Source organism: Athene noctua, chromosome 3, assembly GCF_965140245.1.
Source record: "Athene noctua chromosome 3, bAthNoc1.hap1.1, whole genome shotgun sequence".
In the NCBI taxonomy this organism is placed as follows: domain Eukaryota; kingdom Metazoa; phylum Chordata; class Aves; order Strigiformes; family Strigidae; genus Athene; species Athene noctua.
The window spans coordinates 72426428-72453744 of record NC_134039.1 but is presented as its reverse complement, the minus strand read 5'-3'; the positions used below and the strand labels follow the sequence as shown (position 1 = coordinate 72453744).

At 39.1% G+C, this 27317-nt stretch overlaps 1 protein-coding gene across 2 annotated transcripts; it reads left to right on the top strand.

Annotated features, from left to right (window-relative positions):
• Positions 1-26292, top strand: SLC26A4 (solute carrier family 26 member 4). 2 transcript variants are annotated; one of them, XM_074903312.1, is made up of 20 exons: positions 1-190; positions 681-820; positions 3041-3151; positions 4703-4893; positions 5369-5533; positions 8067-8219; positions 8331-8413; positions 9322-9469; positions 11633-11746; positions 12504-12581; positions 12774-12869; positions 14332-14438; positions 15792-15861; positions 16191-16283; positions 16383-16478; positions 18251-18481; positions 19982-20036; positions 20367-20512; positions 21713-21796; positions 23435-26292. In XM_074903312.1, exons 1-20 carry the CDS (start codon positions 36-38, stop codon positions 23456-23458), a joined length of 2340 nt encoding a protein of 779 aa, XP_074759413.1. In that variant the 5' UTR covers positions 1-35; the 3' UTR covers positions 23459-26292. The 2 variants fall into 2 exon arrangements, with proteins under 2 accessions (XP_074759413.1, XP_074759414.1); XM_074903313.1 differs by lacking the exons at positions 1-190; positions 681-820; positions 3041-3151 and adding an exon at positions 3562-3644.
• The last annotated feature ends 1025 nt before the right edge of the window (positions 26293-27317 follow it).

Here is a 27317-nt window from a genome sequence, read left to right as displayed (position 1 = left end):
GGCGCCGCTCGGTGCCCGCCGCCTCAGGCGGGGCCATGGCAGCGGGCGAGCGGGCGGAGGAGCCGCTGGCGGAGCTCAGCCACTACGTGGTGGCGCGGCCCATCTACAGCGAGGCGGGCTTCCAGGAGGAGAACGAGCGGCGGCCGCCGCTGCCGCCCACGCTCCGCGAGCGGGCGCAGGCGGCCTGCAGGTGGGTGCCGGCGCCCGGCGGGGGCTCCGCCAGGCGCGGGGCGCGCCGGCCCCGCGGGGCAGCCGTGAGGAGAGCGGGCGGGTGCCCCGGGAGCGGTGAGGAGAGCGGGCGGGTGCCCCGGGCGCGGTGAGGAGAGCCGGAGGGTGCCCCGGGCGCCGTGAGAGCGGGCAGGTGCCTGGGGACGCGCTGTCCCGGCGCCGATGAACAACACCCGCCGAGGGGTGAACTGGCCCAAACAACGCCGGTGTGTCGACAGACCGATCGTTGCTTCCCTTCGTGTCGAAGCGCGTGGACGCAGCTGCCCTCAGGGTGCTTCCACGGGAGACAGCGGCCCTTCTGACACCACCACACGCCCCGTCCCTGTCTGGAAGACACGACCGTGCCCATCTCTGCCTCTTAAAATGTGCATCGCTTTCCGCCAGCTTGGGGTTATTGGGGGCTTTCCAGTCGCAGCTCCATGGGGTATGTTCATCACTTGGGTTTTTTGCAGATGTTCAAGAAAAAGGGCCTTCCAGATTGCCAAGTCCTTTCTGCCCATCCTGGAGTGGCTGCCCAACTACCGGGTGAAGGAGTGGCTGATCAGCGATGTCATCTCGGGGGTCAGCACCGGCCTCGTCGCCACCTTGCAAGGTAAAGCCGGCCTCTCTCACCCCGGCCCTCCCTCCCTGAGGACGTTTCTATAAGGGAGACGGCTGAACACAGGGATGTTATGCAGATGGAATTACAAATCTGAGACTTGTTATTTAATACTAGATATTAGATATTATTTTTCAATAAATAATTGATGGGTTTAATTTATTCTTTTTTTCTCTGCTTGGCTAGAAGATTTCAATTTCTTTTGATGTGCTATCAAGATGTATTTAACTTTTTTTTCAAGCCTTTTACTCAAAGAGTATTCATTCTGATATTTAAAATTTTAATTACATTGTGATAGGCCATGTGGTCTTATTTCTCTTTCTTGGTTATCTGAGCCTACAGATGTCCCGCAGCTGCCTACAAAATCTAGTTATTGACCAAAAATAATGCAAACTTGAGATCTACTCTCCTTTAAAATTTGACCCTTCTTTAAGATTGTTCACATATCCACAGAAAACAGCCTCCCAGGAGGTGGTGGCATATTCACATTTAAAAAATTGATAAACTTGATGGATGCTTACAGTACATGTCTATGTACATATTAAATGTTCCTTATTTCCTTATTCCATTCATTAAGAAAGTGTTCAGTAGATGAACAAAGACGAAAGTGGCAGAAATAAGAAGAAATTGATTAAAATAAGCTAGTTAAGGAAGGCTTAAAGGGCAGAACCATTCTGCCTGAGGCAGCTGATAAGGTCTGCTTTCAAAGACAAGACTAGCTATAACCCTGACACAAACCAGCACATTAATTTCTTTCATCTCAGTAGTGTTCTTACACTATTTTCACAGTTTTTCTGGACTGGGGAGGTTAAGATAGCTGTGTCAACCCCTCATTTTCCCTCAGTAGAAATTGTTTGCACAAAGGGGTAAAGATTCATATTGGGAACAAAGCAAGCAGTTTACGCATTCCCAATTAGCCACAAGTATTCCCTACTGTCTGTTCCCTTGGAGCATGCTAGGGAGGCACAGCCTGGCAGAAAAAAAAGCTTTACAAACTTCTGTCCCAGGCGGAGGGTGACCTGAGGAATGACAAAGTGATTTGTCCACAGACCCAGTGGAGACTCTGTGTCAGTGCTGGAAGATCTCTGCTGGAGGTAGCACCACAGTTACAGGACTCCTCTGCCTTTTTGAAATGAACTGGGCTAGATGCGCTTTTCAGATTACTTATAACAGCTATTATGCTCTTACTGTAACCCCCTCATTTATTTTTTTACAGTGGGGCCTGATTTGCTCACAATTAAATTCCACTTGTAAAACTGGTTAGTGAAATACACTGTTTGGTCTCCCATCTATGTATTAAAAAAAATAAATTAAAAAACCCAAATTAGTGCAAATCTGAATCTAGCTGTAATTTTAAAAATATATAATAATTCTGAAAATCTAAATTGTGTGATGCGGGGAAAATTGGCCAAAATTGGCCAAAATGTTTTGCCAAAAAAGTCTTCTGGGATCTTGACGTCCCTGCAGTCCCTAACTCCCAGCAACTGTGTGTTGCTTTGCAGTCCTCCCACTAGTCACAGTAGTATGATCAGGACTTCAATTGTTTTGGGCTCTGAGAGCTTTTTGCAGTATCTTTGATCCCACTACACCCTGCAGTGGGAGGTAACAAGGATGTGATACTGAAGGCAAATTTTTTCTTCTTTTTTTTTTTTTTTTTCATTGTTTGTTGGATTTGATGGTTTGAACGGGTATACAAAGGAAGATGACGGTAAGGATCAAAACTCTTAAATTTGTGTGATTTACTTTTGGTTTTTAAGTTTATAAACTGATATTGAAAGAAAAAAAAAAGTGGCCTGATTTTCAGAGGGGCTGAACATACTGAAGCATATTTGTGGTACAGTAATACAGCCTGTGCTTGAAATTTCTGTCTATAACTAGAACATTTCACATATCCATCTTTTCTCTCAAAGGGCAAACCATTCACTCTTGCAACAGTGTTCCACCACTCAGACTTCACATCTGAGCCTATGTTTTGTGCTATCTATACAAATGTGGCAACATCTTTCAGTACTTACTCATCCAACTACATGTGGGATATACAATCATTTACAGTTTTTGATACTCACATACCTGTCTGCAACTGATTTACAGACAAAACACATTCTAAATTGTGTCTGGGCAGAAGAAGTAAATCTTTCTGAAAGTCTATTCTAGACAAGACAGTGTTTTGTTGAGAGATTTTAAACCTGACATTTTGACAATCTATCATTTCAGGTTTGGCATATGCTTTGCTGGTTGCAGTTCCTGTTGGATACGGTCTCTATTCTGCCTTTTTTCCCATCCTGACATACTTTTTCCTGGGAACGTCAAGGCACATCTCAGTTGGTAACCGCATGTTTTCAAGTTACAGTGAATTTTCTACTATGAAATGTTAACCCTTACTGTGAACATTCATATTTCATAAAAGATAACTACTTTCTGAACCAAATTGGTTGTGCTGAATGTTAATATTGGTGGGTTTGAAGGACTTAAGGCTTATTTCTTCTCTGTGCAGGCAACTGTACATAATAGCTAATTTCAGTTGTGCCCATGCATGCTTTTTGCATGCGTTTATGCTGAAGTTTAAATCTTGTCTTTGGCTATACTCTATGCAAAAAATTACAAGATCAAAGCCTTGGTAGACAGTATGAACAGATATTTTTTCTATCAGCTAAAGCTCAAGATGGCTAAAACAGCTCTTTTAGTCTTCTCTACAAGCCTTCCTTGCTGCATCCTTTTTTGATCACTGTGGACAATATCATCTTCTTGCCTGTTGCGGAGACCCAGAACCTGTGTGTACACTCCAGCCTCGCTCTAGGTCCTCACATCAAGGCTATGGGTAAACCTTGTTGATACTTTCTGAATACTTTCTTGAAGTGTCCGTTCTCACATTTAAAATTCATGTTACAGCTCGGTCACTGAAGTTTCTTTTCCTTCATTTTAACAAAATACAGTCTTTCCTTGTTCATATCTACTAAGAATAGATTGTTTTCCCCTCCCAAAGCTTTGGCATGATATTACACTTTTTCATCAACTTTCTTCTCTGCTGCATCAAATACTTCTGTATTTTTTCTCCACTTTAGCCTCTTCCTACCCTACCTATCGGCTCACATTTGCTATCCAGGTCTGAGCTGTAACCCCTACTTATGTTGACATTCCTGTTTTCTACATTATCAAATGCTCCTTCTTATGCTTTCTCCAATACTCTTATTCATGAAGTGTCCTCTAAGGTATCTGTAAAATTAACTTATCCTTCTTTAGGACATTTCATTACATTTTCCTTTTTCTGCGTAATTTTAGTAAATAACTGCAACAAATGTGATTACTTTTAGATTGTGTGTTGCTGACACAATGATCACTTACTCTCTCTGTATCTTGCCCAAAGGATAGTTTCAGTCATCTTTAGCCAATGTAATACAACACTACAGCCAAAAGATGCGGTCCTACCCCGTGGTGTTTGTTCCTGCCACTACCATGGTGTGGGGATTCCTGACCATGCACCTGTGTGGCAATCTGGAGCAGCTGAAAACTAACCATGACCCAAAAATAATTTAAATGTTGCTTTCAGTTGGATCAGTGATCTGTTTTGTCTGGTTGTGGTGCTGATACAAGGGAGATGGTTGGAACATGTTGCCCCTTCTGGCCTTGGTACAGTCCTGAATTGGTTTAAGCAAAGCACGAAACTGCACCTGTATGTAGAACGTAAGTTATTTGAGGAAGGAATTGTATCTTTGTGTCATGTTTGCAGTGCCTGTGGCTCCTGGCCCCCTAATAGTACTAATGTACCCCAGTTAAAATATTAAATGGATTTTCTGATTTAGAGTTTGTTTGTCTAGTCTGATAAATGCTTCTTCTTGATATATATTAAACTTTATTGTGGTCTGTTTGTCGTTACAGGTCCATTCCCTGTAGTCAGTTTGATGGTGGGATCTGTGGTATTGAGCATGGCCCCTGATGATAATTTTCTCATAGATGGCAGTAATGCTACAGGGACCAATGGTACTGGGACACTGATAGACACTGAATCCAGAGATGCACAGAGAGTGCTGATTGCTAGTACCCTCACATTTCTGGTTGGAATTTTACAGGTAAAATAGTTTGCTTGAAGACACAAGTTGATAGCTTTAATTTTAATGGGAAAACATACACCATGGAAATACCTACTAGGGTAGTAAGACATTTTCCTGTAGTAAAGCACTAAAATGAAGGAAATAATCTCAAACTCTGAAGAGCTTTTGGGGGATTATTATTATCTGGGCAGAGTCTGTGGCAGCATGATTGAGAGTGCAGACAACAGAAGAATAGCCCTGTGATTGCAGACTGAGAGATCTGCATGAAACTAAGTGCTAATGGTGCATATCCTGGAGCATCCTTTCACACATTTCTTTAGGTCTCCTTTATTCCCTTGGATGGCATGATATTAAGTTACACTAGGCTGCAATGGGGGAAGATGGTCCTAAGACTCTGTATCGACAAAGAAAAAAGAACAAAGCATAAGAAATCACCAATAAAAGTGTACCTTTTGGTTGTTTAGCAAGCTGTTATTCTTCGTGATTTTTCCAGGTAATATTTGGAGTCCTTCAGATTGGTTTCATTGTGAGGTACCTTGCAGATCCACTAGTTGGGGGATTCACAACTGCAGCTGCTTTTCAAGTGCTTGTGTCACAGCTGAAAATAGTCCTAAATGTTTCAACGAAAAACTATAATGGTGTCCTTTCCATAATATATGTAAGTATGCCCTTCTAATCTGTTTTGGTTTTATGACAGATTTTATGTAATTGTTTATCTTCTGCTTCCATTTCATACAGGAATGGTTTATGTATATGGTGGTTTAGTACAAAACATTCATTTAGTTCTCACTCTCATGAAGATCTGCAGCTCTTCATTTGTAGCTGTGGGGCTCTAAGCAGCTGCTTTCAGGATTCCCCAAACAGAAAGTCTAATGGCCATTGTGAAGTCATTTTCAGGCAGAGCAGTTTTTCACATGAAGTTTAAACAAAATTATCCAGCAAAACAATTATTTTTCTCTAGGTTGTCACCTCTGGAGAGTACTTTCTGTTCCACCCCTTGCCTTCTGGCTTATTGTGAAGGATGTTGCATCACTTCTTAACACTGTCAGGTCATCTCCCTAAGCTGACCAGTCCCAAGCCTTTTTACTCTTAACCCAGCAGGTCATTCTGGTAAAGAGCATTGTTCTCCATTCCACACTGTAGCCATACTTGTGAATACCTAAAGAAGAATGTGGATGCCCACCCTGCAGCCAGGTACCTACTGGTTAGCTAAGGTGAGGCTAAATGTTTCTGTCACAGCTCCATTTGTTGATCTTAGAGAAAATGATCAAATGGAGAAATGTCTTGGCTGGATTACAGAAATACTGAATTTCTAGAGGTCTCATATTACGGAATAGTCTCCTTCCCCAGAAAAATTATTGAGAGTTTTGTCACGGACTTCAGCATGAAACTATTCAGGTTCATAGTATTTTAGATGTTCCATAGCACTCCACATGAGAATAACAGATTTCTAAAAGTGGCTGTTCTAGACAAGAAAAAGTATTTACAGATTTTACATCCCAGTTCAGGCAACCAGACTAGGGAAAACACATCAGATGTCTAGATTAGCAATAATAGAATAGGCATATAACTACAAACAGCAAGGTAAAATTTAGAAAAAAATCTGGTGGACTACTTAAAAAAAAAAATATGTTATGGGCCTTTTCAGAACTGATGAAAACACTTTCCCTCAGAAGAAGGAAAATTAGATGAGACAAAGTACTATCTAATAGACCTTAGAGCAGTCCTGGCAGGGTGATGGACTTGTTAATGCAGCAGGTTTTTCTATCACTATTTTTATGTTTATTGAAGGTTGGTACATTTAGTAGAAAATATTTTTGAAAAGGAATTATATAGTTCTTCCAGCTCCTGCAAGCCTGAGTGAAATGTAGACTGCTAGGTTAAAGCTCAAAGCTTCTGTGTTCTTAGAGGTGAGCCAAGTCAGTGTGTTTCCAGATGTGTGTAGAGCAAAGAAATTGTGATTTCTGGTCTGCTCAACCAGTGACTTGCTGTCTCAGCTTCAGCAAATTTTGGACTTGCCTCAGAAGTGGTGCTTAACAAACTGCAACACTGAGCATCCAACATTAGCAGAATTCACAACCCAGAGCTAGGAAGTTACTGTTCCCCTGTGAAGTGCACCTGTGTGAGAGATGGTCAGTAAGAATGGGATCCATAGTAAGCAGTACGACAGGCAAGAAATGGCTTCAGTCACCTGAAGAAAGGCATTTGATTCAGTGTTTCAGGAAGGCTTCTTCTTTAGCTTAGAAAACATAATGATTAAGCACTTAGACATTTTATTTAAAAAATGGTAGTAGTGGTACTGCAACCTTCCCCTTGCCTTTAAACTGACAGCTCAGTATCTGGGGAGCTAACCAGGATACAAGAAGTCTGTTTCTAACCTCTTTTCTACTAGATTGTTCTGTTAAAGCTGCTTTGCTATGCATTGGAATACTTAAATTTTCTTGAAGACAGGGAGAAAGTGAGAATTACCCTGATGCCTAGGACGAGGACAGAGGAGTATTTGTAGCTTTTCTGTAATCAGCCCTTCATGTTTTCTCTGTATACTTGTTTGCAATAAACAATAGGATCAAGCAAGGGCATAGCAAGGGTAGAGAAGGGAGCTGTCTATTGCAGCCCAGTTGTGAGAATCCTCCAGCCAGGGACTGAACTCTGCTGGGAGGGTTAGTTTACCATAAGGTGAGGTTTAGTGACTGCTTTTCCCAAGTGTAGGATTCTCCACAGCTTGGCAGGACCCTCGTGTTCATACTCATTTTCTGGATGTCAGCAGTGGAAATAGGAAACATGTAATCCACAGACCATATGTACTGAGTATGTTGTGAACAGGAGTTTTGCTCATGGGTCTGCTAGCTGTCTTTTGAATAGAAAAATTAGGATCTCCCTTGCTATTTGGACAAAGGAAAGAAGCTATAGATCTTCCCTTCCTTGTTTCCAGAACAGGTAGAGGTAAAACACAGGTAGGGGTTTAGCTCTTCTTACTTAGTATTAATTTCCTTAAAAGCAGAAGCCCCCTGTGTGGACAATTCCGATTCTGTAGCACCTTGACAGTATGTAATCCTCAGGCTCCTCCTGGCCTGAACGAAAATGTAACTCGGCCTCCTCCAAAACCCCATGCATCTAGATGTTCTCATGAGTATTTTCACATCCTTCAAGTGGACATGGGCATGTTTTATGTTGTCATTTTTATCTTTCAGACTCTTATTGAAACATTTGAAAAAATTGGTACCACCAACATTGCAGATCTTATTGCTGGACTCCTCACCATTTTTGTCTGCATGGTAGTTAAAGAAATAAACGATCGGTTCAAACACAAGATACCTATACCTATACCAATAGAAGTTATTGTGGTAAGCAAAGGAACATAACAAAAACTGATGACATTTAAATTAGATGGGACTAGCTACAAGAAGACAAGAACCCTTTTTAAGTATTAAAACTGTTGTTTTATTTTATTACAGACAATAGTAGCCACTGGCATTTCATATGCTGCCAACTTGGAAAAAAAATACAATGCAGGCATTGTTAAGAGCATTCCAAGAGGGTGAGTGCCTTTGTTTTCTGGGAAATAGGTATTATTTTAATTGGCTAAAAATGACAGTGGTAAGAGAAAAGACCTAAAAGAGATATTGATAGCTGTAACCTGGCTCTGTCAATTATGACACCTAAATATGCTGCCTAGATTTCCTTCATAAAATGGGCTTAGGAACATCTACCTGATTCAGTAAGTTCATCTGAGAACTAATTGCTTCGTGCTTATGAAGTGAATATATGACTATGGAAAATGTAAAAAAAAAAAAAAAAAAATTTATAATGAAATTCTGCATAGACCTTATATTCTGTAGACCTGAATTATCCCACGGTGGTTCATATTCATGCCACAACTGTTATCCCAATCAATCTTGTCACTTTCATAGTCATAGGAGCAAGGATGTTGAGGATTACTCTGGTAGAGACTTTCACTTGAAAGATTCAGAGCACTTCACAGTAGTAACCTTCACATTCCATTTGGTATTCAGGGCTTGATTAATTAAAATTTGTGGAAACACAGTAGGGGATAAAATGTTTTTGAGATCTTCTGAAGAAGTATGTTAACAATAGTATGAAGTGTCATTAACATATTTATGTAATTCATCATACTATTCAATACATCCTTTATTCAATGCTTCAAAAAATGTACTTTTTCACTTTGCTATCATAAGGCCAAATCTCAGTCATGCTGAGAACAATGGGCGCTTTGTTGCTGACTAATAGCATCAGGATTTGGGCTATGGTGAGCTAGATAAGCGTGTTCTGTATGTCAATGGGCTGTTTCCACCTTTTTATTAACTTGAAACATTACACTTCATATTATAAGCAACCTGTATGCCTCTGCCTCAAACTCCTTGACAATTCTAGTAAGAACAGAATTTGATCAAAGTTGATAACACTAATATATTTTCTAAATGCTAGATTTTTGCCTCCTGAACCTCCAGATGTCAGCCTGTTTTCCCAGATGATAGCAGCCTCCTTTTCCATTGCTATAGTCGCTTATGCTATTGCTGTATCTGTGGGAAAAGTATATGCAACCAAGTATGACTATGCTGTTGATGGAAACCAGGTATGTATAACCAAAATACTTTATAAACATAGTGAATTTAAGTTCTGTTTCATGTTCACTTATGTAGCCAAATGAACATCATTCACAGTCATTTTTCAGACTAAAGCTGAAGTGTCACAGAAGAAATTCTTTCAGCTAGTGAAAAGAAATAGCTGAAATGGCCATATATTACCTAACAAATTCACCACATCGCATAGATTAGCCACATGGGCTCTGTCTTCAGTATGGGCTTTTCATACTAATTAATTCCTTCTGTATTGCTTTAGTGACTGCAGTAGCACTGAAAAGGTAATTAAAGCTAAGCACTGTATAGGGGAATTTTACATCAATATAAATATACTTGTAACTGTATAGGTAAGTCCTGCAGCTTCACAAAAGTAAATGCATATCAGCATCTTGGAATAACTGCACCAAATGGAAGACTTGGTTTAACCATTGGTTTCTAAAGGCACGTAGCTAGAATATTACATGAGCTATGCATTGAGAAGCTCTTAGATGATTCCTGCAGTTGTTCAGTGTCTTCATGAGGGGTTATGATGTGGCTTGCCCATGGGCATGGGAGAAAAATGTCAGAAAGCTTCCTTGTCCTGCATATATGCTAATTTTTTATTTTATCCTTTGAACATACGGGAAAATACGCTCGCTACAATAAAGAGATGAGCACTTTGTTAACGAGTCCTTTATTTTAGTACTAATGGATTACATAAAGTTTGATTTTAGAAACTCTGTTTTGCAGTATGTAACAAAATTACACTTCTGAACATGCTGGTCACTATAAAATACAGAAAAGTCATATCTGGTAACCCTTTGATTTACAGTTGCCTAAAATGCATTGACTTTCAGTTTAATAAATCTGAACGAATAATACATATTCCTGGAAGTACTATTGATGCTGTTCTTTTGTTGAATATGCTTTTCTGCCAGCACTGATGTGCTTCAACAATACTAATTAAATATTGTAATAGTGCTTTTACATAAATATAAAAGCGAAGTGCCTTCTTTTCAATACTATGCTATGAATTTTTACACACAGCAAAGGTTAAATGCAGCCATGAATGATGGGCAAATAGTTTACTCGAGCTGGAGAAGTTAAGATCATAAAAGCAGGTAGTAAAATAATTTTGAAGTAGGGGCAATACTATTAAGACCTAAGAACATTAGGAGCTATACTTCCAACATTTTCTTGGGGAGCACAGCTGTTACACAGGAATAGGCCTGAATCATCTAGGCCTGTTCTGTTAAAGAATATGACTTCAAAATCTGCTCTTGTAGTTGGATCTTGAAGAAAAGCTTGCAGGAAAATTCATTTTGGAGAAAAGAAGGGGGAGAGTCAAAAATCAAACCTTAAATTATATTTTCAAAAATTTGCAGTGAGTGAAAAGCTCTTGTGACTGTGTCAGCTTGGTGAAAACAATGTTTCTGTCAATTATATGAGGTTGCAGGCAGCTCCCAAATGCTTCATTTCCCAGCAGAGGAATGGCTCAGATCCCAGGACATAAAGCTCCTAGGGTCCTTGTCACTTGAGCAGAACAACCAGCATCAGTAGGCGCCAGCATCTGTGACCCTGGGGCAAATCTATGAGAACGCTGCCTGGGACTCAGCGTGAGTTCAATGGGATGTTCAGAGTGAAAAACTTCTGGCTCAACAAACTAGAAGTTTTCAGTGAAACAGTTTTATTACAAAGTTCCTGATTAGTTCTACTAATAATACAATGCTTTGCATTAATTAAAGGCTTGTCTAAACTCAAGACTGTTGTACTGATTAAAATTGTTTGTTCAGCCGATGATACTTGGGAGTTAAATTTATACTAGCCCCATTTCTTGATGCAATTATACCAGTGTAATTGCTAGAAATGTTAGGTGTGATGACATTGATGGAAATAAGCTTTAAATGTCTTTATACTAAGATGAATATGTCCATGTCAAGAAGAGTCTGCCAACTTCATTGTGTTGGTTTCCAAACACAGGTATTACACTGGCATGAGAGGAAGTTGTGTAAACGTTCAACAGCTATTACCAATCCATACTCTTAATATTACTGTGCTACCTGCTTTATAAATTACTGCAGAAGCTATTCTTCATTGAGGACAATCATTCTCCATTGCAAAATTGTCCTCAGGCATCTGTATTTACATTTACATTTAATCATCCAATTATCTTTCAGGAATTTATTGCCTTTGGGCTGAGCAACATTTTTTCAGGTGCCTTTTCTTGTTTTGTTGCAACTACTGCTCTTTCACGGACCGCAGTCCAAGAAAGTACTGGTGGAAAGACTCAGGTAATGACCTCTTCTTACTAGTACTGTGCATGGGTAAAATTAATCTTGTATAGGACACAGCTTTCACAATAGGATGAAAATTGTCCTAAAATGATTGTGTTACTGGCACGTGGAAAGCCACAGGTATGTTAGCTGGGAGCTTGTGCTCTGGTAGCGAATCATTTCTGTAGTTCTGCCAGAAGAGGGCAATCATTCTACATAGCATGAGTTACATGAGGGGTAAGAAATCCTTCAAGCCTAATTCCCCAGAATTTCATTTCCAATTCAGGATGAGGGAGGAGATCCTCTTGCAGATGCCTATGAGATATTTAAACTCCCAAGTGCTAGCCTGAGCAGTCCTGCTATTTGCCATTCATCATCTGCCCATGTGCCATCTTTCTCATGTTGAGTAAGCTACCTTGTTTTGCAGTACTACACCTTTGCATTTTTTAACAGTGGAGAACTACAGGTTATCCAGCAGCCCCTTTTCTGGCTGACACACAGACTCTGCTCCTTCATCTGTCTATGGAACATAACCCCTCCAAGAGCTACTACCTTGCGTGCAATTATTTACACTACCTGCTTGATTGAATTCCCTCTGTGTTAGCTGAAGTGTATGATTGCCCACATACACCTAAACACAGTGGCATTTTGGCAGGTGTCCTTGTGCCTAAAGAAATGCAATGTGCAACTACTTGTACATTTCTTTTTGTAATCCTAGAAAGATAAGATAGAGTCTTAATAAATTCATTTCCTATAAACACTTTGTTCTTTACAGGTTGCTGGTATAATCTCAGCTGGGATTGTTTTGATTTCTATTGTTGCCCTGGGGAAATTGCTAGAGCCCTTACAAAAGGTACCGTACTTGTCCTCTGCAGCACAGCCACCAGTACCCACGAGATCCAAATGCTCAACTTTGATGGGCAGGGTTAATAGCCCTGTTTAGACTATGGTGACTAGGCTCTGGTTTATAGTGTATAATGTTGAGCACTATCTTAATGTGCATCTTTGCTTCTGAATAACACTTTTTCATCATTTTTCTTCACAGTCTGTGTTGGCAGCTGTAGTTATAGCTAACTTGAAAGGGATGTTCATGCAAGTGTTTGATGTTCCCCGTCTGTGGAGACAGAATAAAGTAGATGCTGTAAGCAACCTAATTTTTACTTTTCTCCTGAATGTTTTTGTCTGTGTTTTTTTTCTTAATGTGATCCAAGTTTCTCTCAGCTACCACATAAAAATAATTTTGTAGAGTTAACATCAGAAAACTTTTATGTGCATCCTCAAAATGCAAGTGCCATGAGGTCAGTTAAAAATTCCCTGGTTTAGAGTTTTACATAGTATTTTGCTTATTTTCTTTATTCCCTATACCCCACAGTAAGGGTGTCAGTCAGGGTATTCCTGTGCAGTGATGATTCCTTCATAGCAATTACCATAGTTTACAGCAATCTTATGTTGAGATGGCTTGAAAATCAGATTTTCAAGATCAGGCCTGTTGCCACCTTTACCATTCTGCTTTTATCTTTTGCACAGTTTAAATGGGTCAGAAAAGCTCATATTTTCTTAATTCATGTACATATATTTATGACATTACTACATTAGCCTCTCATTTGCTTGGATAATCTCAGGTAGTCCTCAGAAAATATGTTTTCTTGGTGTAGCAAGACTAATCCAAGCTACAATGTGGATTCATTTGGCATGCTAAGGGATTTATGAACAGACTTTTCTTATGAACAACTATAACCATATCTTAGGGGACTTGCTTACAGCTCCCACTGTGTTTTTCATGGAATAGACCTTCAAGTGTGGCTGTTAGGGCAAGAAAAGTTTGCACAGAAAGTATTTTTTCCATCCAGTCCTTACTGTGATTAGATTTTACAGCATATGTCATTGGGCAGTACCTGCCTTAGGTAGATCTGAAAATTTTTAGTCAAGCATTTATTAGTTCTCTTTATAGGTAAGAGATCCCACTGATTTCAGTGAGAAGTGTGGGCACTCAGCTTTTTGAAAGATTCTGTCCACTGGGTGTTCTGCCTGGGCAGTGGTGTAGGTAGGAACTGAGGAGCCCACTTCAACGGTTCTGCCTGAATGTTCAGTGGAGACTTTAGAGAGTGCCATTAACCTGTTAATATGAAATACCTTTCTTTGCAAGAGTTCTGCTTCTTAGATATCACTGAGGAGTCCTCTTCCCTTTCTAATTGTCTTCAGGTGGGACATCTTACAGTATTTTACATCTTGGGAAAATAAATTCTTTCCAATTTCTAAAGAAAGATTAAGAAAGACTTCTACCATCAGAAAGAAAAACATGCAATCGTTAACTGCATCTACTTTAATCTCACCAAAGTAACTGGATCCTTGAAAAATTCTGTTATGTTAAAACCCTTATTTCCTAAAAATCTAACTGTGCCTAACAAGACAGTGATGGATAGAAGCATCTTGGAGGAAGATGAAAACTTCTGTATGGAAGTAATCTAATTGCCAGTGTGCTATGATTGTCTCCAAAGTTAAATTCTTCTGCTACTCATATTGTTTGGTGTAGTGATTCTTTAGCATGGCCAGGACTTATATGTTATAATTAAGAGACTTTACATTTGTTGTTTCCTCTCCAGATGATCTGGGTTTTTACATGTGTAGCATCTATCATTCTGGGACTTGATTTGGGATTACTTGCTGGCCTTCTATTTGGATTGCTGACAGTTGTGCTGAGAGTTCAGTTGTAAGTAACAAGGATCAGAAATAATTGTTAGTGTTATACCATGAAAACAGAAGACAATATGCTGAAAAGCAAGATGTTTTGTGACAGGAAATTTGCTTGGGGTTACAAAAATTTTGAAATGGAAAAAATCCGTTCTTTAGAACAAAACACTGTTTGTGTGCTATCATGTAATTACACTGATAAAAGAGAAGCTGCATTATTTTATCAGTATTTATTCTGTATCATGTTGGGTACTCTGGTGGTACTTAGCCACATGTTATTTATGCACCCACATAGCTGAGTTCTGGAAAGGGATAGGAACATTCCAGGTCAAATATAAAAAGATGTATGAATGGCTTCTGTAATTAATTGATCAGTATAATAACTCTTAGCATGCAATGCTACTACAGTATGTTGCTTATGCCAATAACCTTTTCACTTACTGCTTATACAAGACTAAGTGTATGCCTGTGAAAGAAGAGGAAGTATAAGACAAAATTTTGTGCTTGTGGCTGATTTGTTGCTGCTCAAAGAACATATGGTAGTGGAATGGTGAGAAAAGGTGGCCTTGCAGAATCTTCTTTGGCCATCTTGTTACTTTTAATTTATCTTTTCACTGAAAAAACAATATAACTTCTTTCCTTCAGCCTGGAGTTGGGAGAATATGGTTACTAGCAGTATCAAAGGAAAGTTGCACTGTCAGCAAATGTGTAAAAATAAAGCCTTGTAAAAGTTGTTACAGAGTAGTAGATTATAAAAAATGGAATTTGAAGAGCCTCAAAAAACATTACCAAATTCAACTCAGATATGTGAAATCAAATATGAAAGGGAGGTGAGGCTTTTCAAACTTCAAAAAAATTTGCTTCAACTGTTAAAAATATATCTGGAGACTGCAAAATATTTTGGTTTTGTTATTGACTGAAATGAAAATTAAAAGGGTGGACAAAAAGTTTTAAGTAATCTGAATAGTATGTAGATGTATTGTTTCAGTTGATTTGAAACAAAAAAGTGATTAATTTTTTAGAGTTAAAAATTATTTTTTCATTCAACCCAAACTAATCTGCTTTTAAAACATTTTTCTTGTTTGGGAAACAAAAGGAACAAGTTATTAATTCAGCTCTACATAAAAATGGTGCAGTAAGTAGGCTGAGACCAAACTACCCTGTCTTTAAAAAAATCATTCACTACAACTTGGGAAAAGACCCTTGCACAGCAACACAAAACAGACACAACACTTTTGCAATGAGGCTACTAGTTTGGCAGAAGAGAGCAGACTACAAGAGTCTATGACAGTCTGTGTGCAGCAATCCCTTCAGTCTGTGAATGCCTAAGTATGATGCTTACCTTCACTGTCTTATCTTTTGTTTCTGTTAGTCCTTCATGGGGTGGCTTTGGAAACATTCCTGGCACAGACATCTACAAGAAGGTCAAGGACTACAAAAATGTAAGTCATTGCCGAGTTGTTTCCCTTCAGTCTACAAACCAGTGTAAGACAAAGTTGTGCCTTGTGTATTGTGGACAACGTGAATTTGAAAGTGTAGTGCTTGAAGATAACAAGTTTCAGCATTAAATGCTTTATCTTGATCCAGATGGTTGGTCCACATTGCATGCTGGGGCTGTAAGATTCTGAAAACTGAATCACCTCAATTATCAGCAGAGATACACCATTTTTTTGTGAATTAGATACATAGCTGAACTGTTGAAACAGTTAAATAGCTTCTTTTTAACAAAAATATGGTTGTTGCTGCTTAACCTTATATTCTTTGGCAACAGGTTATAGAACCAGAAGGTGTGAAGATTCTTAAATTTTCGAGTCCAATTTTTTATGCTAACATTGATGGACTGAAAAGCAGCCTCAAATCCACAGTAAGTGATATGTCATGGGTTTGGACACTTAACTGTCTTTGAGATTTCCTCAGAATTATCTCCAGGTAAAATGACATAATTTTGATCTTTTTTCTGTAGGTGGGATTTGATGCAGTCAAAGTATATAATAAGAGACTCAAAGCACTGAGGAAGATACAAAAGCTAATCAAGAAGGGGAAATTAAAAGCTACTAAGGTAAACCAATTTTTTTCTTTCTCTTCTTTTTCAAAGGATTAATGTTAGAGCCTTCTGTACTCATCTTTAAAATAAAGATGGAAAAGTGTGACTTATTACTATGGCAGGAAATCTGGGTCCTGCAGGAGGCTTAGGAGAGCAGTACACCTATTGCCAAAGACCCCACAGATTCAGGCAGCTGTGACAGTCATAGCATTAACAGGAAGGGAAACTAGAGATTCCCTGATCTTACCTCTTCCCCTCACTACCTCAGATGGTCTATGTGCAGTAGAAGTGCTGGCTCTTTCATGTGTACATTCTCCTATTATCCAGCTTCCTGTGCACAGGTGAGCTGTATCTGCTGGCTGGTAAACATAGCCTTCCACATCCTCTTTAAAAAAAGCAGTGTTATGTTCCTCTGAGTATGGAAAGTACATTTCAATAATTAAATGCTTACAGGAGTGGACAGGTACAGGCAACCCATTAAATCTCCAGAACTGGAAGTTAGAAATGGGTTTTCTGTTGTCATTGCTCTCAGTGCAGGATAAAGTACTTCCTGTATATATTATAATTTATAAATGCTCAGTTATGTGACATTCCAGCTTTGACCTAGTTATTTTACCATGTTATCATATACAGTAAATCTAAGTCAAAGCTGAAAATACTGGTCTTAAATATCTCTTAGAAAGAAAGCTATTGAGGGAGGGAGTAGCTTTGAGGTATTTATTTTTCTGGATAGTGGCCTTTTTGCAGGAAGATGCTCTTTTAACAAAGAAATAAAGAGTAACTGCACAAAGGAGGAGGTAATTATGTGCTCTTTCTTGTTTTTCTTTAAAATCTTGGATACAGTATTGTCGCCCAGCACTAAGGGGACAGACAGATTATTTTAGGGATCCTTGGCAGAATGATGATGGCACTAAATTGTAGTTACAATTAAAGTTTTATTTTTCTTAACAGGATTTTATGATTAGTATAGGACAGAATTAATTATTAGAATGGCATAGGATTTCTATAAACAGAATCGATGTAGCACAATTTGTAAGTAGAATAATACAGAATTTATAATACAATTTAACTTACAGTTTCTAATTACCTATATCCTAACTTAACTTGTGGTTTCTAATGACATGGATCCTCTGTGGATCATGCCAGATCTTAATACGTGGTTTGATGTATCAATGTAATAATCATAATCTAGACTCAAAAATCATATAAAAGAGGACAGGTCACTCAAACCTCAAAGGAAGCTGATGATGGTGGAGGCATTCCTGGCCACCAGGGGGTCACAGGTCTCGCTGTTCAGCAGCAGTTCCAGTCCCAGTTCCCCACCTCGGACTTGTAACTGCTTGATTTTATGGACAGTGCTCTGTGCTGCGCTCTGTTCTGTGAGAGGGACATCAACAACACCTGGGTGGCTGGGTGACTGGGACCTTCAATACCAGCAAGAAAGAGGGTAATCAGTCTGGTGCCCAGGAATCTTGAGGCTGGTGGGAAGGAGAAGAAGAAATCTACTTGGTTTGTCTGATTGGCTCACAGGACCTTCAAGGCCTGAGAATGAGAGGAAAGGGAATGAATATGTGACCTGCTTGGTCACAGGGAATGGCTGCTTGCCCTATAAAATGGCATTAGTTATGCTGACCACATTACCAGGGGTCGGGAGCAGAGGGTACTGGTCACAAGTATTGGTCTTGTTCGTTCCTGAAACGGAAGTTATCACAGGGAAGTATTTCCTGTAGGTCCAAAAACTTTCTCCACGATTAAATGCTATATTCCTTATCTTATCTGCACATTAGAATGGCATCATCAGTGAGCCTGGTATTAATAATGAGGCTTTTGAGACTGATGAGGAACCTGATGACAATGAAGATCTTCAAGTTCCCACCAAAGAAGTAGAGATCCAGGTGGACTGGAATTCAGAACTCCCAGTCAAAGTAAACATCCCCAAGGTGCCCATCCACAGTCTTATTCTTGATTTTGGAGCAGTAACCTTCTTGGATATTGTAGCTGTGAGATCAATAAAAACGGTAAGGGCATTTTTTTCTAGCATTCCGTGAAAACAAAACTAGTCAGTAGTATGTAAATCAAGAGCTGTTAGCGGAAGTTAATTTCTGAGTTTTTAATAGTCCATTGTTGAAAAATACCTTTAAAATTTATATAGCAAGAGGTAGAATATTGGATTATGCATATATTAAGTGGGAAAAAAATTTAAAATACACTAAAAGAACACTATGAACGTTGCATGGTCAAGTACTCTAAAATTAGAACTGCAAAATGTGGTCCCCTTGTATGCATATATTATGAAATGTTTTAGTTACATATTTTCTTTCCACATGCCTCCTGCTTTAATCTGGGCACAGGATGATGCTCTCTCAACACAGAGGTAGTAAAAATTTCATCTTACCATCACTTCAGTCTTTAGCCACGACATTTATTTATTCATTCCATCTTGTTTAAATTATGAAGGAAGAAAGAATGATTAATTTAATGATTAAAACTTTATACAGTTTTCTGTGGCTAATATCAGAGTGCCTCATCAATATTCATTAATTCATCTTCAAACATCACACTATGTAATACGGAGATAATATTTCTAGTTTAGGGAGAGGGAAATGAGGTGAAGAGACTAAGGGCAAGTATTTCCATTATTTTTTAGTACCCCGTTATAAGTGTGCAGGACCAGACTGTTCAGTCTTTAATCTTTTATGATACTTCATATGTTCAGATTTCTGCTTTCACTAACTTCATTTTGCAGCTGGGACTGCTTAGCCTATCTAAAAATCACATCTAAGATGACCAGGACTCTAGTTTATCAATGAACAGAAGGGGGTGGAATTAGTAACCACCTTTGAAAATACTATTCCAGGAGACTTGCCTGCCACCAGGGAGTCAGGGGTAGAATCCAGTCTCCCACCTTTTAACTAACTGAAATACAGGAATGCCATGTGCCTTGCTTCAGCTTTCTGCCTAGTTCGATTCAGTTCTGGCTTCTGGCACAAAAGAGATATGGGGTGCACAGACATGACTCTTTCCTTCCACATGCAGCTTTTTCACCCAAGAACAGATCCATCTGGTGCACTGCTTGAGGGAAAAATCTGTGTAAAAAATGTGCATGTGCCTATGGAAGATTGTATCATATCACACATACATGGGAAGAAATAAAGGTTGTTCAGGCCCATGTGGTTCTCACTTGAAGAGTCATGATTATTCATGTTATGAGAACAGAATGAGAACCTTAACAGGCAGCAATGTATGTATCTGTAAAACGGATAGTTCCATTTACATAGTCAAAGATAGGCCACTTCAGCAACCAGGTACTTAACTACTGGATCTTTAAATATAGCAAAGTATAGCAGTTCCTTATTTATGATGGATGAACAAAACATACAATTTGGAATGAAGATGCTCAGAAACAAATGAAGTGTGTGTGCCTATACATTACATATATAGACATATATACTTACATGTATTTTCTCATTACAGACTCAATTTATTTATGTCCTTGTTGCAAATTTTTATTTTTTTAGATAATTAGAGAGTTTGAGAGAATCGATGTGAGAGTATACTTTGCTTCATATCAAGGTAAACATCCAAATACTTCTATTACCACTCAGGCGAAGAATAAAATGAAGATGAGAAGGGATGAGAAGGGATCTCTAGATGTGCCTATGGGAGCATTTGTTCTAATAAAAATGTGAATTGTCACACTGATAAACATGGTGGGCTGTGGTGGGACACAAAGAATGGTGGGGTTTTAAGGAAATATGGAAAGTAAAACTCAAGACAAAGCTATGATTGATTGATTGATTTGGCTGTACATTTGATTTCTGATAGTTGCAACCATGTATATCGACATTTATTTCTTAAATTATTTCAAATTGTATTAACCTGTTATGACTTTCTTTGATTCAGACAACCTTATATCTCAACTGGAACGGAGTGCCTTCTTTGATGATATTGTCAGAAAAGATATATTCTTTTTGACTGTCCATGATGCTGTGCTCTACATAAGGAATCAAATGACATACAGTGACAACCAGGATCCCATCTTTGAGAAGGTAAGGATATCCAGTAGTATGTTTCCTCTCCTATCATCTAGCATGGATTCTTGCAATTTCCATTACAGCATGGCACATTCAAAAACTAGACATAGAGCTGTAGTACAAATAAAGTGAGAATCTAGTAAATTAGACAGCTTCTGTAGTACACAAATATATTGCCAGATCAAAGGAAGGGTCTGTCGACCCCAGGATCTTGTTAGTGAAAAGAACACGAGAAACAGGATATATGGAGGACAGTTCATCCTAAGACACATTTTCTAGTTTCTGACAACTGACAGCTTAAGAAGTTCCTCAGCTGGAGGTTGCATTTGGACCATTATATTTGTCACATCTGAAGTTTTTTTCAATGTGCTTCTCATATTCCTTCTGGAACCCCTTTACACATCTTAGCTTGACATCGTCCTGTGGCAATGGGTTCTATAATTTTAAATGTGTTCTATGACAAATATTTAATTTGTTTTAAATCTGTTAGATTTCTGGATTGTTATCTGCAATGAATAATCATTCCATTCCCTTCTTCCTTTCCCAACACTATTAATAATTTCAGACAACTCTGATCAAAGCTGACAAGTCCCATTCTACTTGGTCTGAGTGTACATAGAAGCTATCTCATGCTAGTGTTCATTCCAACTGCCCTTCTCTGTGCATTTCCTAGTTGTGGTCTGCATTTTTTGAGATAACCAGCACACTCTGTAGTGTTGAAAGATGTGGGCCCACATTAGAAAAATGGCCTTTTAATTTTCTCCATGTCTTTTCACCACAATTCCTTTCCTAGCAATTGCCATTATAGTATTATGAATAAAAAGTAATTAAAATTAATATTACTGTTAAATAACTGGGATGGAGCCCTTATTTTTTGATAATTTTTGTTTACTACCCAGGTTCTTGAAGTTTTGTCCTGTCTTATAGTAGAGATCAACATTTTGACAGAACCATACAAAAGCAGTTTAGAAATCAATTCTGCTTTTATTATTTTCACAAAGCCATAACTAGTCATACAAGGAGAGACAGCACCAAAAGCTTTCCAACATGTAAGTTTATCTCAGCTGAACTAAAGCAATAGCTTTGTCAAGGAACAGTAAACAACAGACTCTTGTGAGATGTGGAAGTAACATTAAGGTAGTTCAGATAATAAATCAACTTCAATGATATGGACAATGCGTAACTCATCATGTTTCTTAATTTCTTTCTACCAAGATTTCACTCATGCAGGAGTCTAAAGAACCCATAGAGTTCACAGAAACAAGCCGTCCTGATGATGAACTTGATGTTCAGGAAGAGGTACGCACTTTGGAACCGAATGTGCTTATCACTTACAGAATACTGCTGGCTTTATTCCTTTGCCTGTAGCATTGTGTCATGCTGTGAGAGTGTGGCAGATGAACTGAGCCCCCCAACAGTTTCCTCCTCCATAAGTAAATACTCTCCTTGGGCCTGGATGTCAGTGCTTAGTGGAGAAATTCAGGGTCTTCTTGAGATGTAGTAGATTGTGTGTGCATAACCATCTCCTGATCCCTGTTGCTTTAGGACTACTTTTGCCTTACACAGGCATGAGTTAGGTGCCTAAGAGAAGACTTGGTAAGGCTTGAGGCACCTGAGTTCAAAATGATGGTTAACTTTCCCCCTGCATTCCTCCTTTTAACACAGCGGGCACCTTCTTGCACAATATAAACACTTTACAGGAAGCTGCAGCAAAGCAGTGTACTGAACATAACTAACATGCAGCAACACAAGTCCATTAAAGCAATACCATAGTATTTTGTATTTACCAAATATTGCCAGAAAAGAAAGTAGCACTTACTGCTTAAATAACAGTGCAGCACACAGGTCACTTATTCAGAAATTAGGAGATTGGTCTAAATGCCCTTTTATTGCTTGAGATGAATTAAACTAGTGATGCATCAATACCTTGGAAGTATTATAACACTCCATGTAGGTAAAGGCATGATTATTGTCTGTCCTTCCTATTGTAGTAGTAGTCAGAACTCTGTTAATTCCCTGCCTAAAATGGGGTAGTGCCCTGTGCTTGGCCTCTCTGCTCCAGTCACAGGAATGCTGTGACCCTTCTCTCTGTCATGCTCTAGCAAAATGCTGCAGCAAGGTTGCTGTGCCTGTGGGATGTAGATGTCCCTGGAGGGAAGTCGGTAAGAGGAGGCTGTGGCTGGGTAGAGCTTCTCAGCATCACCCTGCATTGTAGTTTCTACCACAGCATGAAGTCCTCTAGGAAGAGGTAAGGTCAGCTTGGGAAGGCAGGTTGGTGAGAGGAGAAACTGCGACTCTAAACAAAATCCTCTCGAACTTCACCAGGGCTTGGTCAGTAGATTGTGATACTTGGTACTCCTGAGTCACCCCCTCCTTTTCCAGTTGGTATGAATATTGCAAGAGACCCAAATACTATTCTTTATCACTAATAAGGGGAGAAGCATTTTCCACTCCCCTGTAAGTCACAGTGTAGAAAGGAACGAAGGATTAAAAAAGCTACAAAGACACCATGATTCTCTAACAGAAACATTTGGGAATGGCAAGCCAAAAAGACTCGAATTCTGATTTCTATTCACAGGATTGCTTAGATATTTATATTATTGTCATTAAATAAGAAAAGCAGCCAGACACAGAACTACCAATCCAAGGTCAAAGAGTGTTCTGAGAGGTTTCTGTCCTCCACCTTTATAGCCACATTTTGAAGGTGAGACTAGTAACCTTTAGACCTGCAGCTTCCTGGCTGAATTGTCCAATGCAGACACAAGTCAGAGGGACGCTGCCTCAGAACAGTTTCCTTCTCTGTACTTTCACTGAGGCTAGGTTGGACTTGGTAGTTTTTAGTTAACACATACACAGACATTTTATTTTTCCAAGTGGTGTGTACTCAGAACTAACCATGGGCTGTTTCTCTCCACCTTTTAAAAACCATTTCACTAGGCTATGCGCAGACTTGCTTCATGAAGACAGACTGCTGGTACTGTCCTTCCTGTGAACTCACAGCAATATTTATGCACCGGTACTATATAAGCATTTTCTGCAATGAAACCAATCTTTGCACTTGAAGAAAACCCTGATTGTTTGTCTGAATGATACAGATCTCTAGAAATCTCCAAATTTTAGCTAACATCCCGGAAATATTCTGGACCTTGATTAAGCAAGCACTTTCTGATATGATATATTGATTAAAAAAATCAGAAGAATATTATGAAAGATGTGCTCAGTTTTGAGTAGGCAGAAGGTGCATTACACTGTTTTATCAGTGTGTACAGGATAAAAAATTGCTTTGTTTTCTGCCCAGGAGAGCTGAAGAGCCAAAACCCTCGGATGGCAAACCTTTTTTTTTTTTTTTTTGTCTGTATTTGTACAGTGCCTAGCGAGAGGGCAGGAGTTCTAGGCAGCCAAGGCTTTGCAATTCTAGGTGTGAGCATATGTGCTGACAAATCTTGAAAAATGTATTGTGATCGTTTTGTCCAAGCAATTCCTTAAACTGCTGCAAGTTGTTAGATAACCAAAAGGGGTGACAGGTGAAACAGTCACATGAACAGAAAATGGCACTGAACTACTACAAAACTTTAAATAGGGGGTAAGTTTCAATAGAAAAGTCTCTTCAATATGGGTTCATTAGTTCTGCATTAATCCTATTGTAGCAAATCATGCACTACTATTAATGATTGTCCCTATAATGTAGTATAGACAGATTATTTTGGCTAGGTTACATATCTTTGATCAAGAGGCAGAACATGACATAAATTAGATTAACAAAAACCTTAGTCCCCAAGTACTTAATGGAATCCATAGAACAGGCTGCTACTGAGTGCAAGCAAGAAAGTCAGAATGTAACCTAGTATAGAGGTTTGGGGTTTTTTTAAATGGAACATAGGAATTTATTTAGTTTAATGAATAGTTATATTTTTATAATAGCATAATTTTTCTTTTAATATTCTACATCAAACTGCTGCTGTTCTTTTACATTTGACAGTCCATAATGCACAAGTGCAATAATTTACAAAAGATAAAGGATTTGACCTGAAAAACTTTAATCCTTACTTTAGGACTATATAAAATAGATATGTAGGAGAACAATGTTCTTACTTTCAATGAAGAAGAAATGTGTTTTGATGGAAAGCAGACTGCTACCTTAAATTTTAGCACTACATTATTTTTTTAAATGGAAAAAAGACTTGCAAGGTGAGGGAAGAGATAATAACAAAAGTGTAAGAAATGTCCAGTTATAAAATCCCTTTAAGTTTCACAATGTGGGCTCATTAGCTTCAGTATGTTCATGTATTTAAGTCTCCTTATTTGATTATGTCAGAGAAATTTTCCTATATCATACTGCACAGAGAAGATTTTCACTGCAGTTAGCAGAAAATCTGAGGTGAAAAGCTAAGCACTAAATAAATTATTTTGTCCTAAGGACCTGAGTGAACTCCATCCAAATCAGTGAAAAAAATCCTATAACCTTCAGTCAGTTGGACTTACACTGTAGGTAACAACACCAGACTGACATCTTTATTCTCTAATTAAGGTAAAAACTTAAGCCCTCATGACACTCAGTGAAGTTTCTCATTTCAAATGCATTAGAGGCTTGAACCTAGACAATATTCCTGTTCAGTCCAAGCCAGCAAAACCGCAGGTTTGTATTTACAAATAGACATACTCCACTTGTCTGTCAGGCTGGCATCTCCACAAGCTGAGAATTATGCATGTGTTTAAGAGGTAAATCACTGATCTGCACCTCCTCTGACAGAAGTATTAATTTATATTTACAATAATGCTTAGGCTCAGGCTGTGATTTGACAAGTCATACTTTTAGCACTACCTGTCCTCATTCTCTGCCCTTCCATTCGCCACCCTAACGCAAGAGGGTTGGCACTTCTGCCCACATTACTGACAAAACTTTCCTATCAGGCCACGGCCCCAACTTACATTAACCCGACTATCAGCCCCCGTTGCCAGTGCACGCAGCACACAGTGGTGAAGGACAAGGCCAGTAACATGTTTCTCAGCAGCTGTATAGCTTTTCTAAAATGGAGGTACATTTTATGTAAAAAGTGAAAGTAAAACATTCTGGGACTGATAAGTGAGCTTTCAGCTAATTTCTACACAGAACACATACTATAGAGAAGATGGTATAAAAAATTATAGCAGTGGATTTTTTTCCCTCAGGAGAGCATCTGCACTGTGAGGTTTGAGTGTAGATTCTTACTTGACAGAAATGTGGGCTTACATTATTTTTTGAACCTTCTCCAGTTCTTGTCCATAAAGGTATTTAGAAAAAGCAATTAAATATTCAACAGTCCTTCAGTTTCCTTTCCAAATATGACATTTCAGCTGGAATTAACTGTGATAAAATATGATGCAATGCACTTATTATTGGCCTGCATATTTCTTCAAGTCATGGTTGCATTTGTTCTTAATTAACTAGCACAAAAAACTTTTCCTGAAAAATAGCATTTCACACAAAGCTTACAGCTACACAGAACAGTAAGCTGTAATATGCAGAAGGCATTCAAATACCTTTCTTGGTGGGTCAGGGGTATGTGCTTATTTTTCTGTCTATGTATCCATCAAAATGAAGGATACCAAAATAATGGATTTTGCAATAAAGCTAAAATGCTATACAATTCTGTATTAATTAAAACATCCATAAGTAATGCAACTAGACATGCTTATCTTTTTCCAGTAGAATGAAGAAGTTATATTTTTGTATGCATTTTGAGTATTACTATTCTGTCTTTGCATGTCAGGTATTAAATTTAAAGATATATTTTAAGTTTTTTACCCTTTTAAAAAGCTGCATTTTAAAAGTAATTGTATTAATTAACTATAAAATAAAGTTGTGCATACTGAAAGTGTGTTCCATGCATCTCCATGTTTGGGGGTTTTTTAAGTCTTCCCTTTGTGAATTCTTGTTATGGGGAAAAAAAGAGTATTATGTCACACTTGCCTTGGGTCTGCCTTTTGAGGAACAATGAACACAGATGGGAAGACCTGTTCTTTCTGCCTTGTGGGGATAAGACAAGAAGCATTAGGCTTAAATGCCAGCTTTACATGTTAAAGCTGTAAAGATAATGAGAGTAGGTAGTGCAATTCTCCCACGCCCCACTCCTCCTCGCTGGGCCCCTCGGTGCTTGGTGTGATTCCAACCCCCCCTGGAGCACATACAACGTTAAGTATCGCAAAGGGCAGTGAAGGGACCGTTCAGGTGCCCCTTTGAGGAGCCTGGCTTCTGCTCTCCCCATGTCTTGGGAACAGACTTAACAGACCCTCACCTCCTACCAGCCTGGTACAACTGTACTTGGGAGGTGGTCGAGGGAGAACAACAGCAGAATCACACACCCATCAAGTTCTTGTGCAACTGGAAGAAGACACCAGAATACTTCACTGTTCGAGCTGGACCTGATGAAAGTCAGTTATCTTGGACCCTATAACCAGTGAGCCCAGGTGAGACCCTCTGAGCTCTCCTGGACCACAGCGGGCTGTGACCAGCATCTCCCTTGAGCTGGGAACATCTTGGCTACCAAAACCCTTAAGGTACCGCCCACCGCTAGAGCCAGCGCGAGCCCAGGGCCAAGTCAGCCCGCTCAAGTCTCCATCATCACCCGCTGGGGAACGCCGATGCGCTGTATTTCCTCTAAACTCAAGAGGAGGGAAATTTTGAGCTAGCTCTATTTTCCCTCGCTCTCTCTCAGCTTACCAATGTGTTTGGGTATACACAGTTATTTTCACAAGTGTGGAGACATTCTTATTCCACTGGATCCAAATACTTCTGTCTGCCTGTGTGTTTGTACACTTGTGTTTGTGAATGTGCATGTAG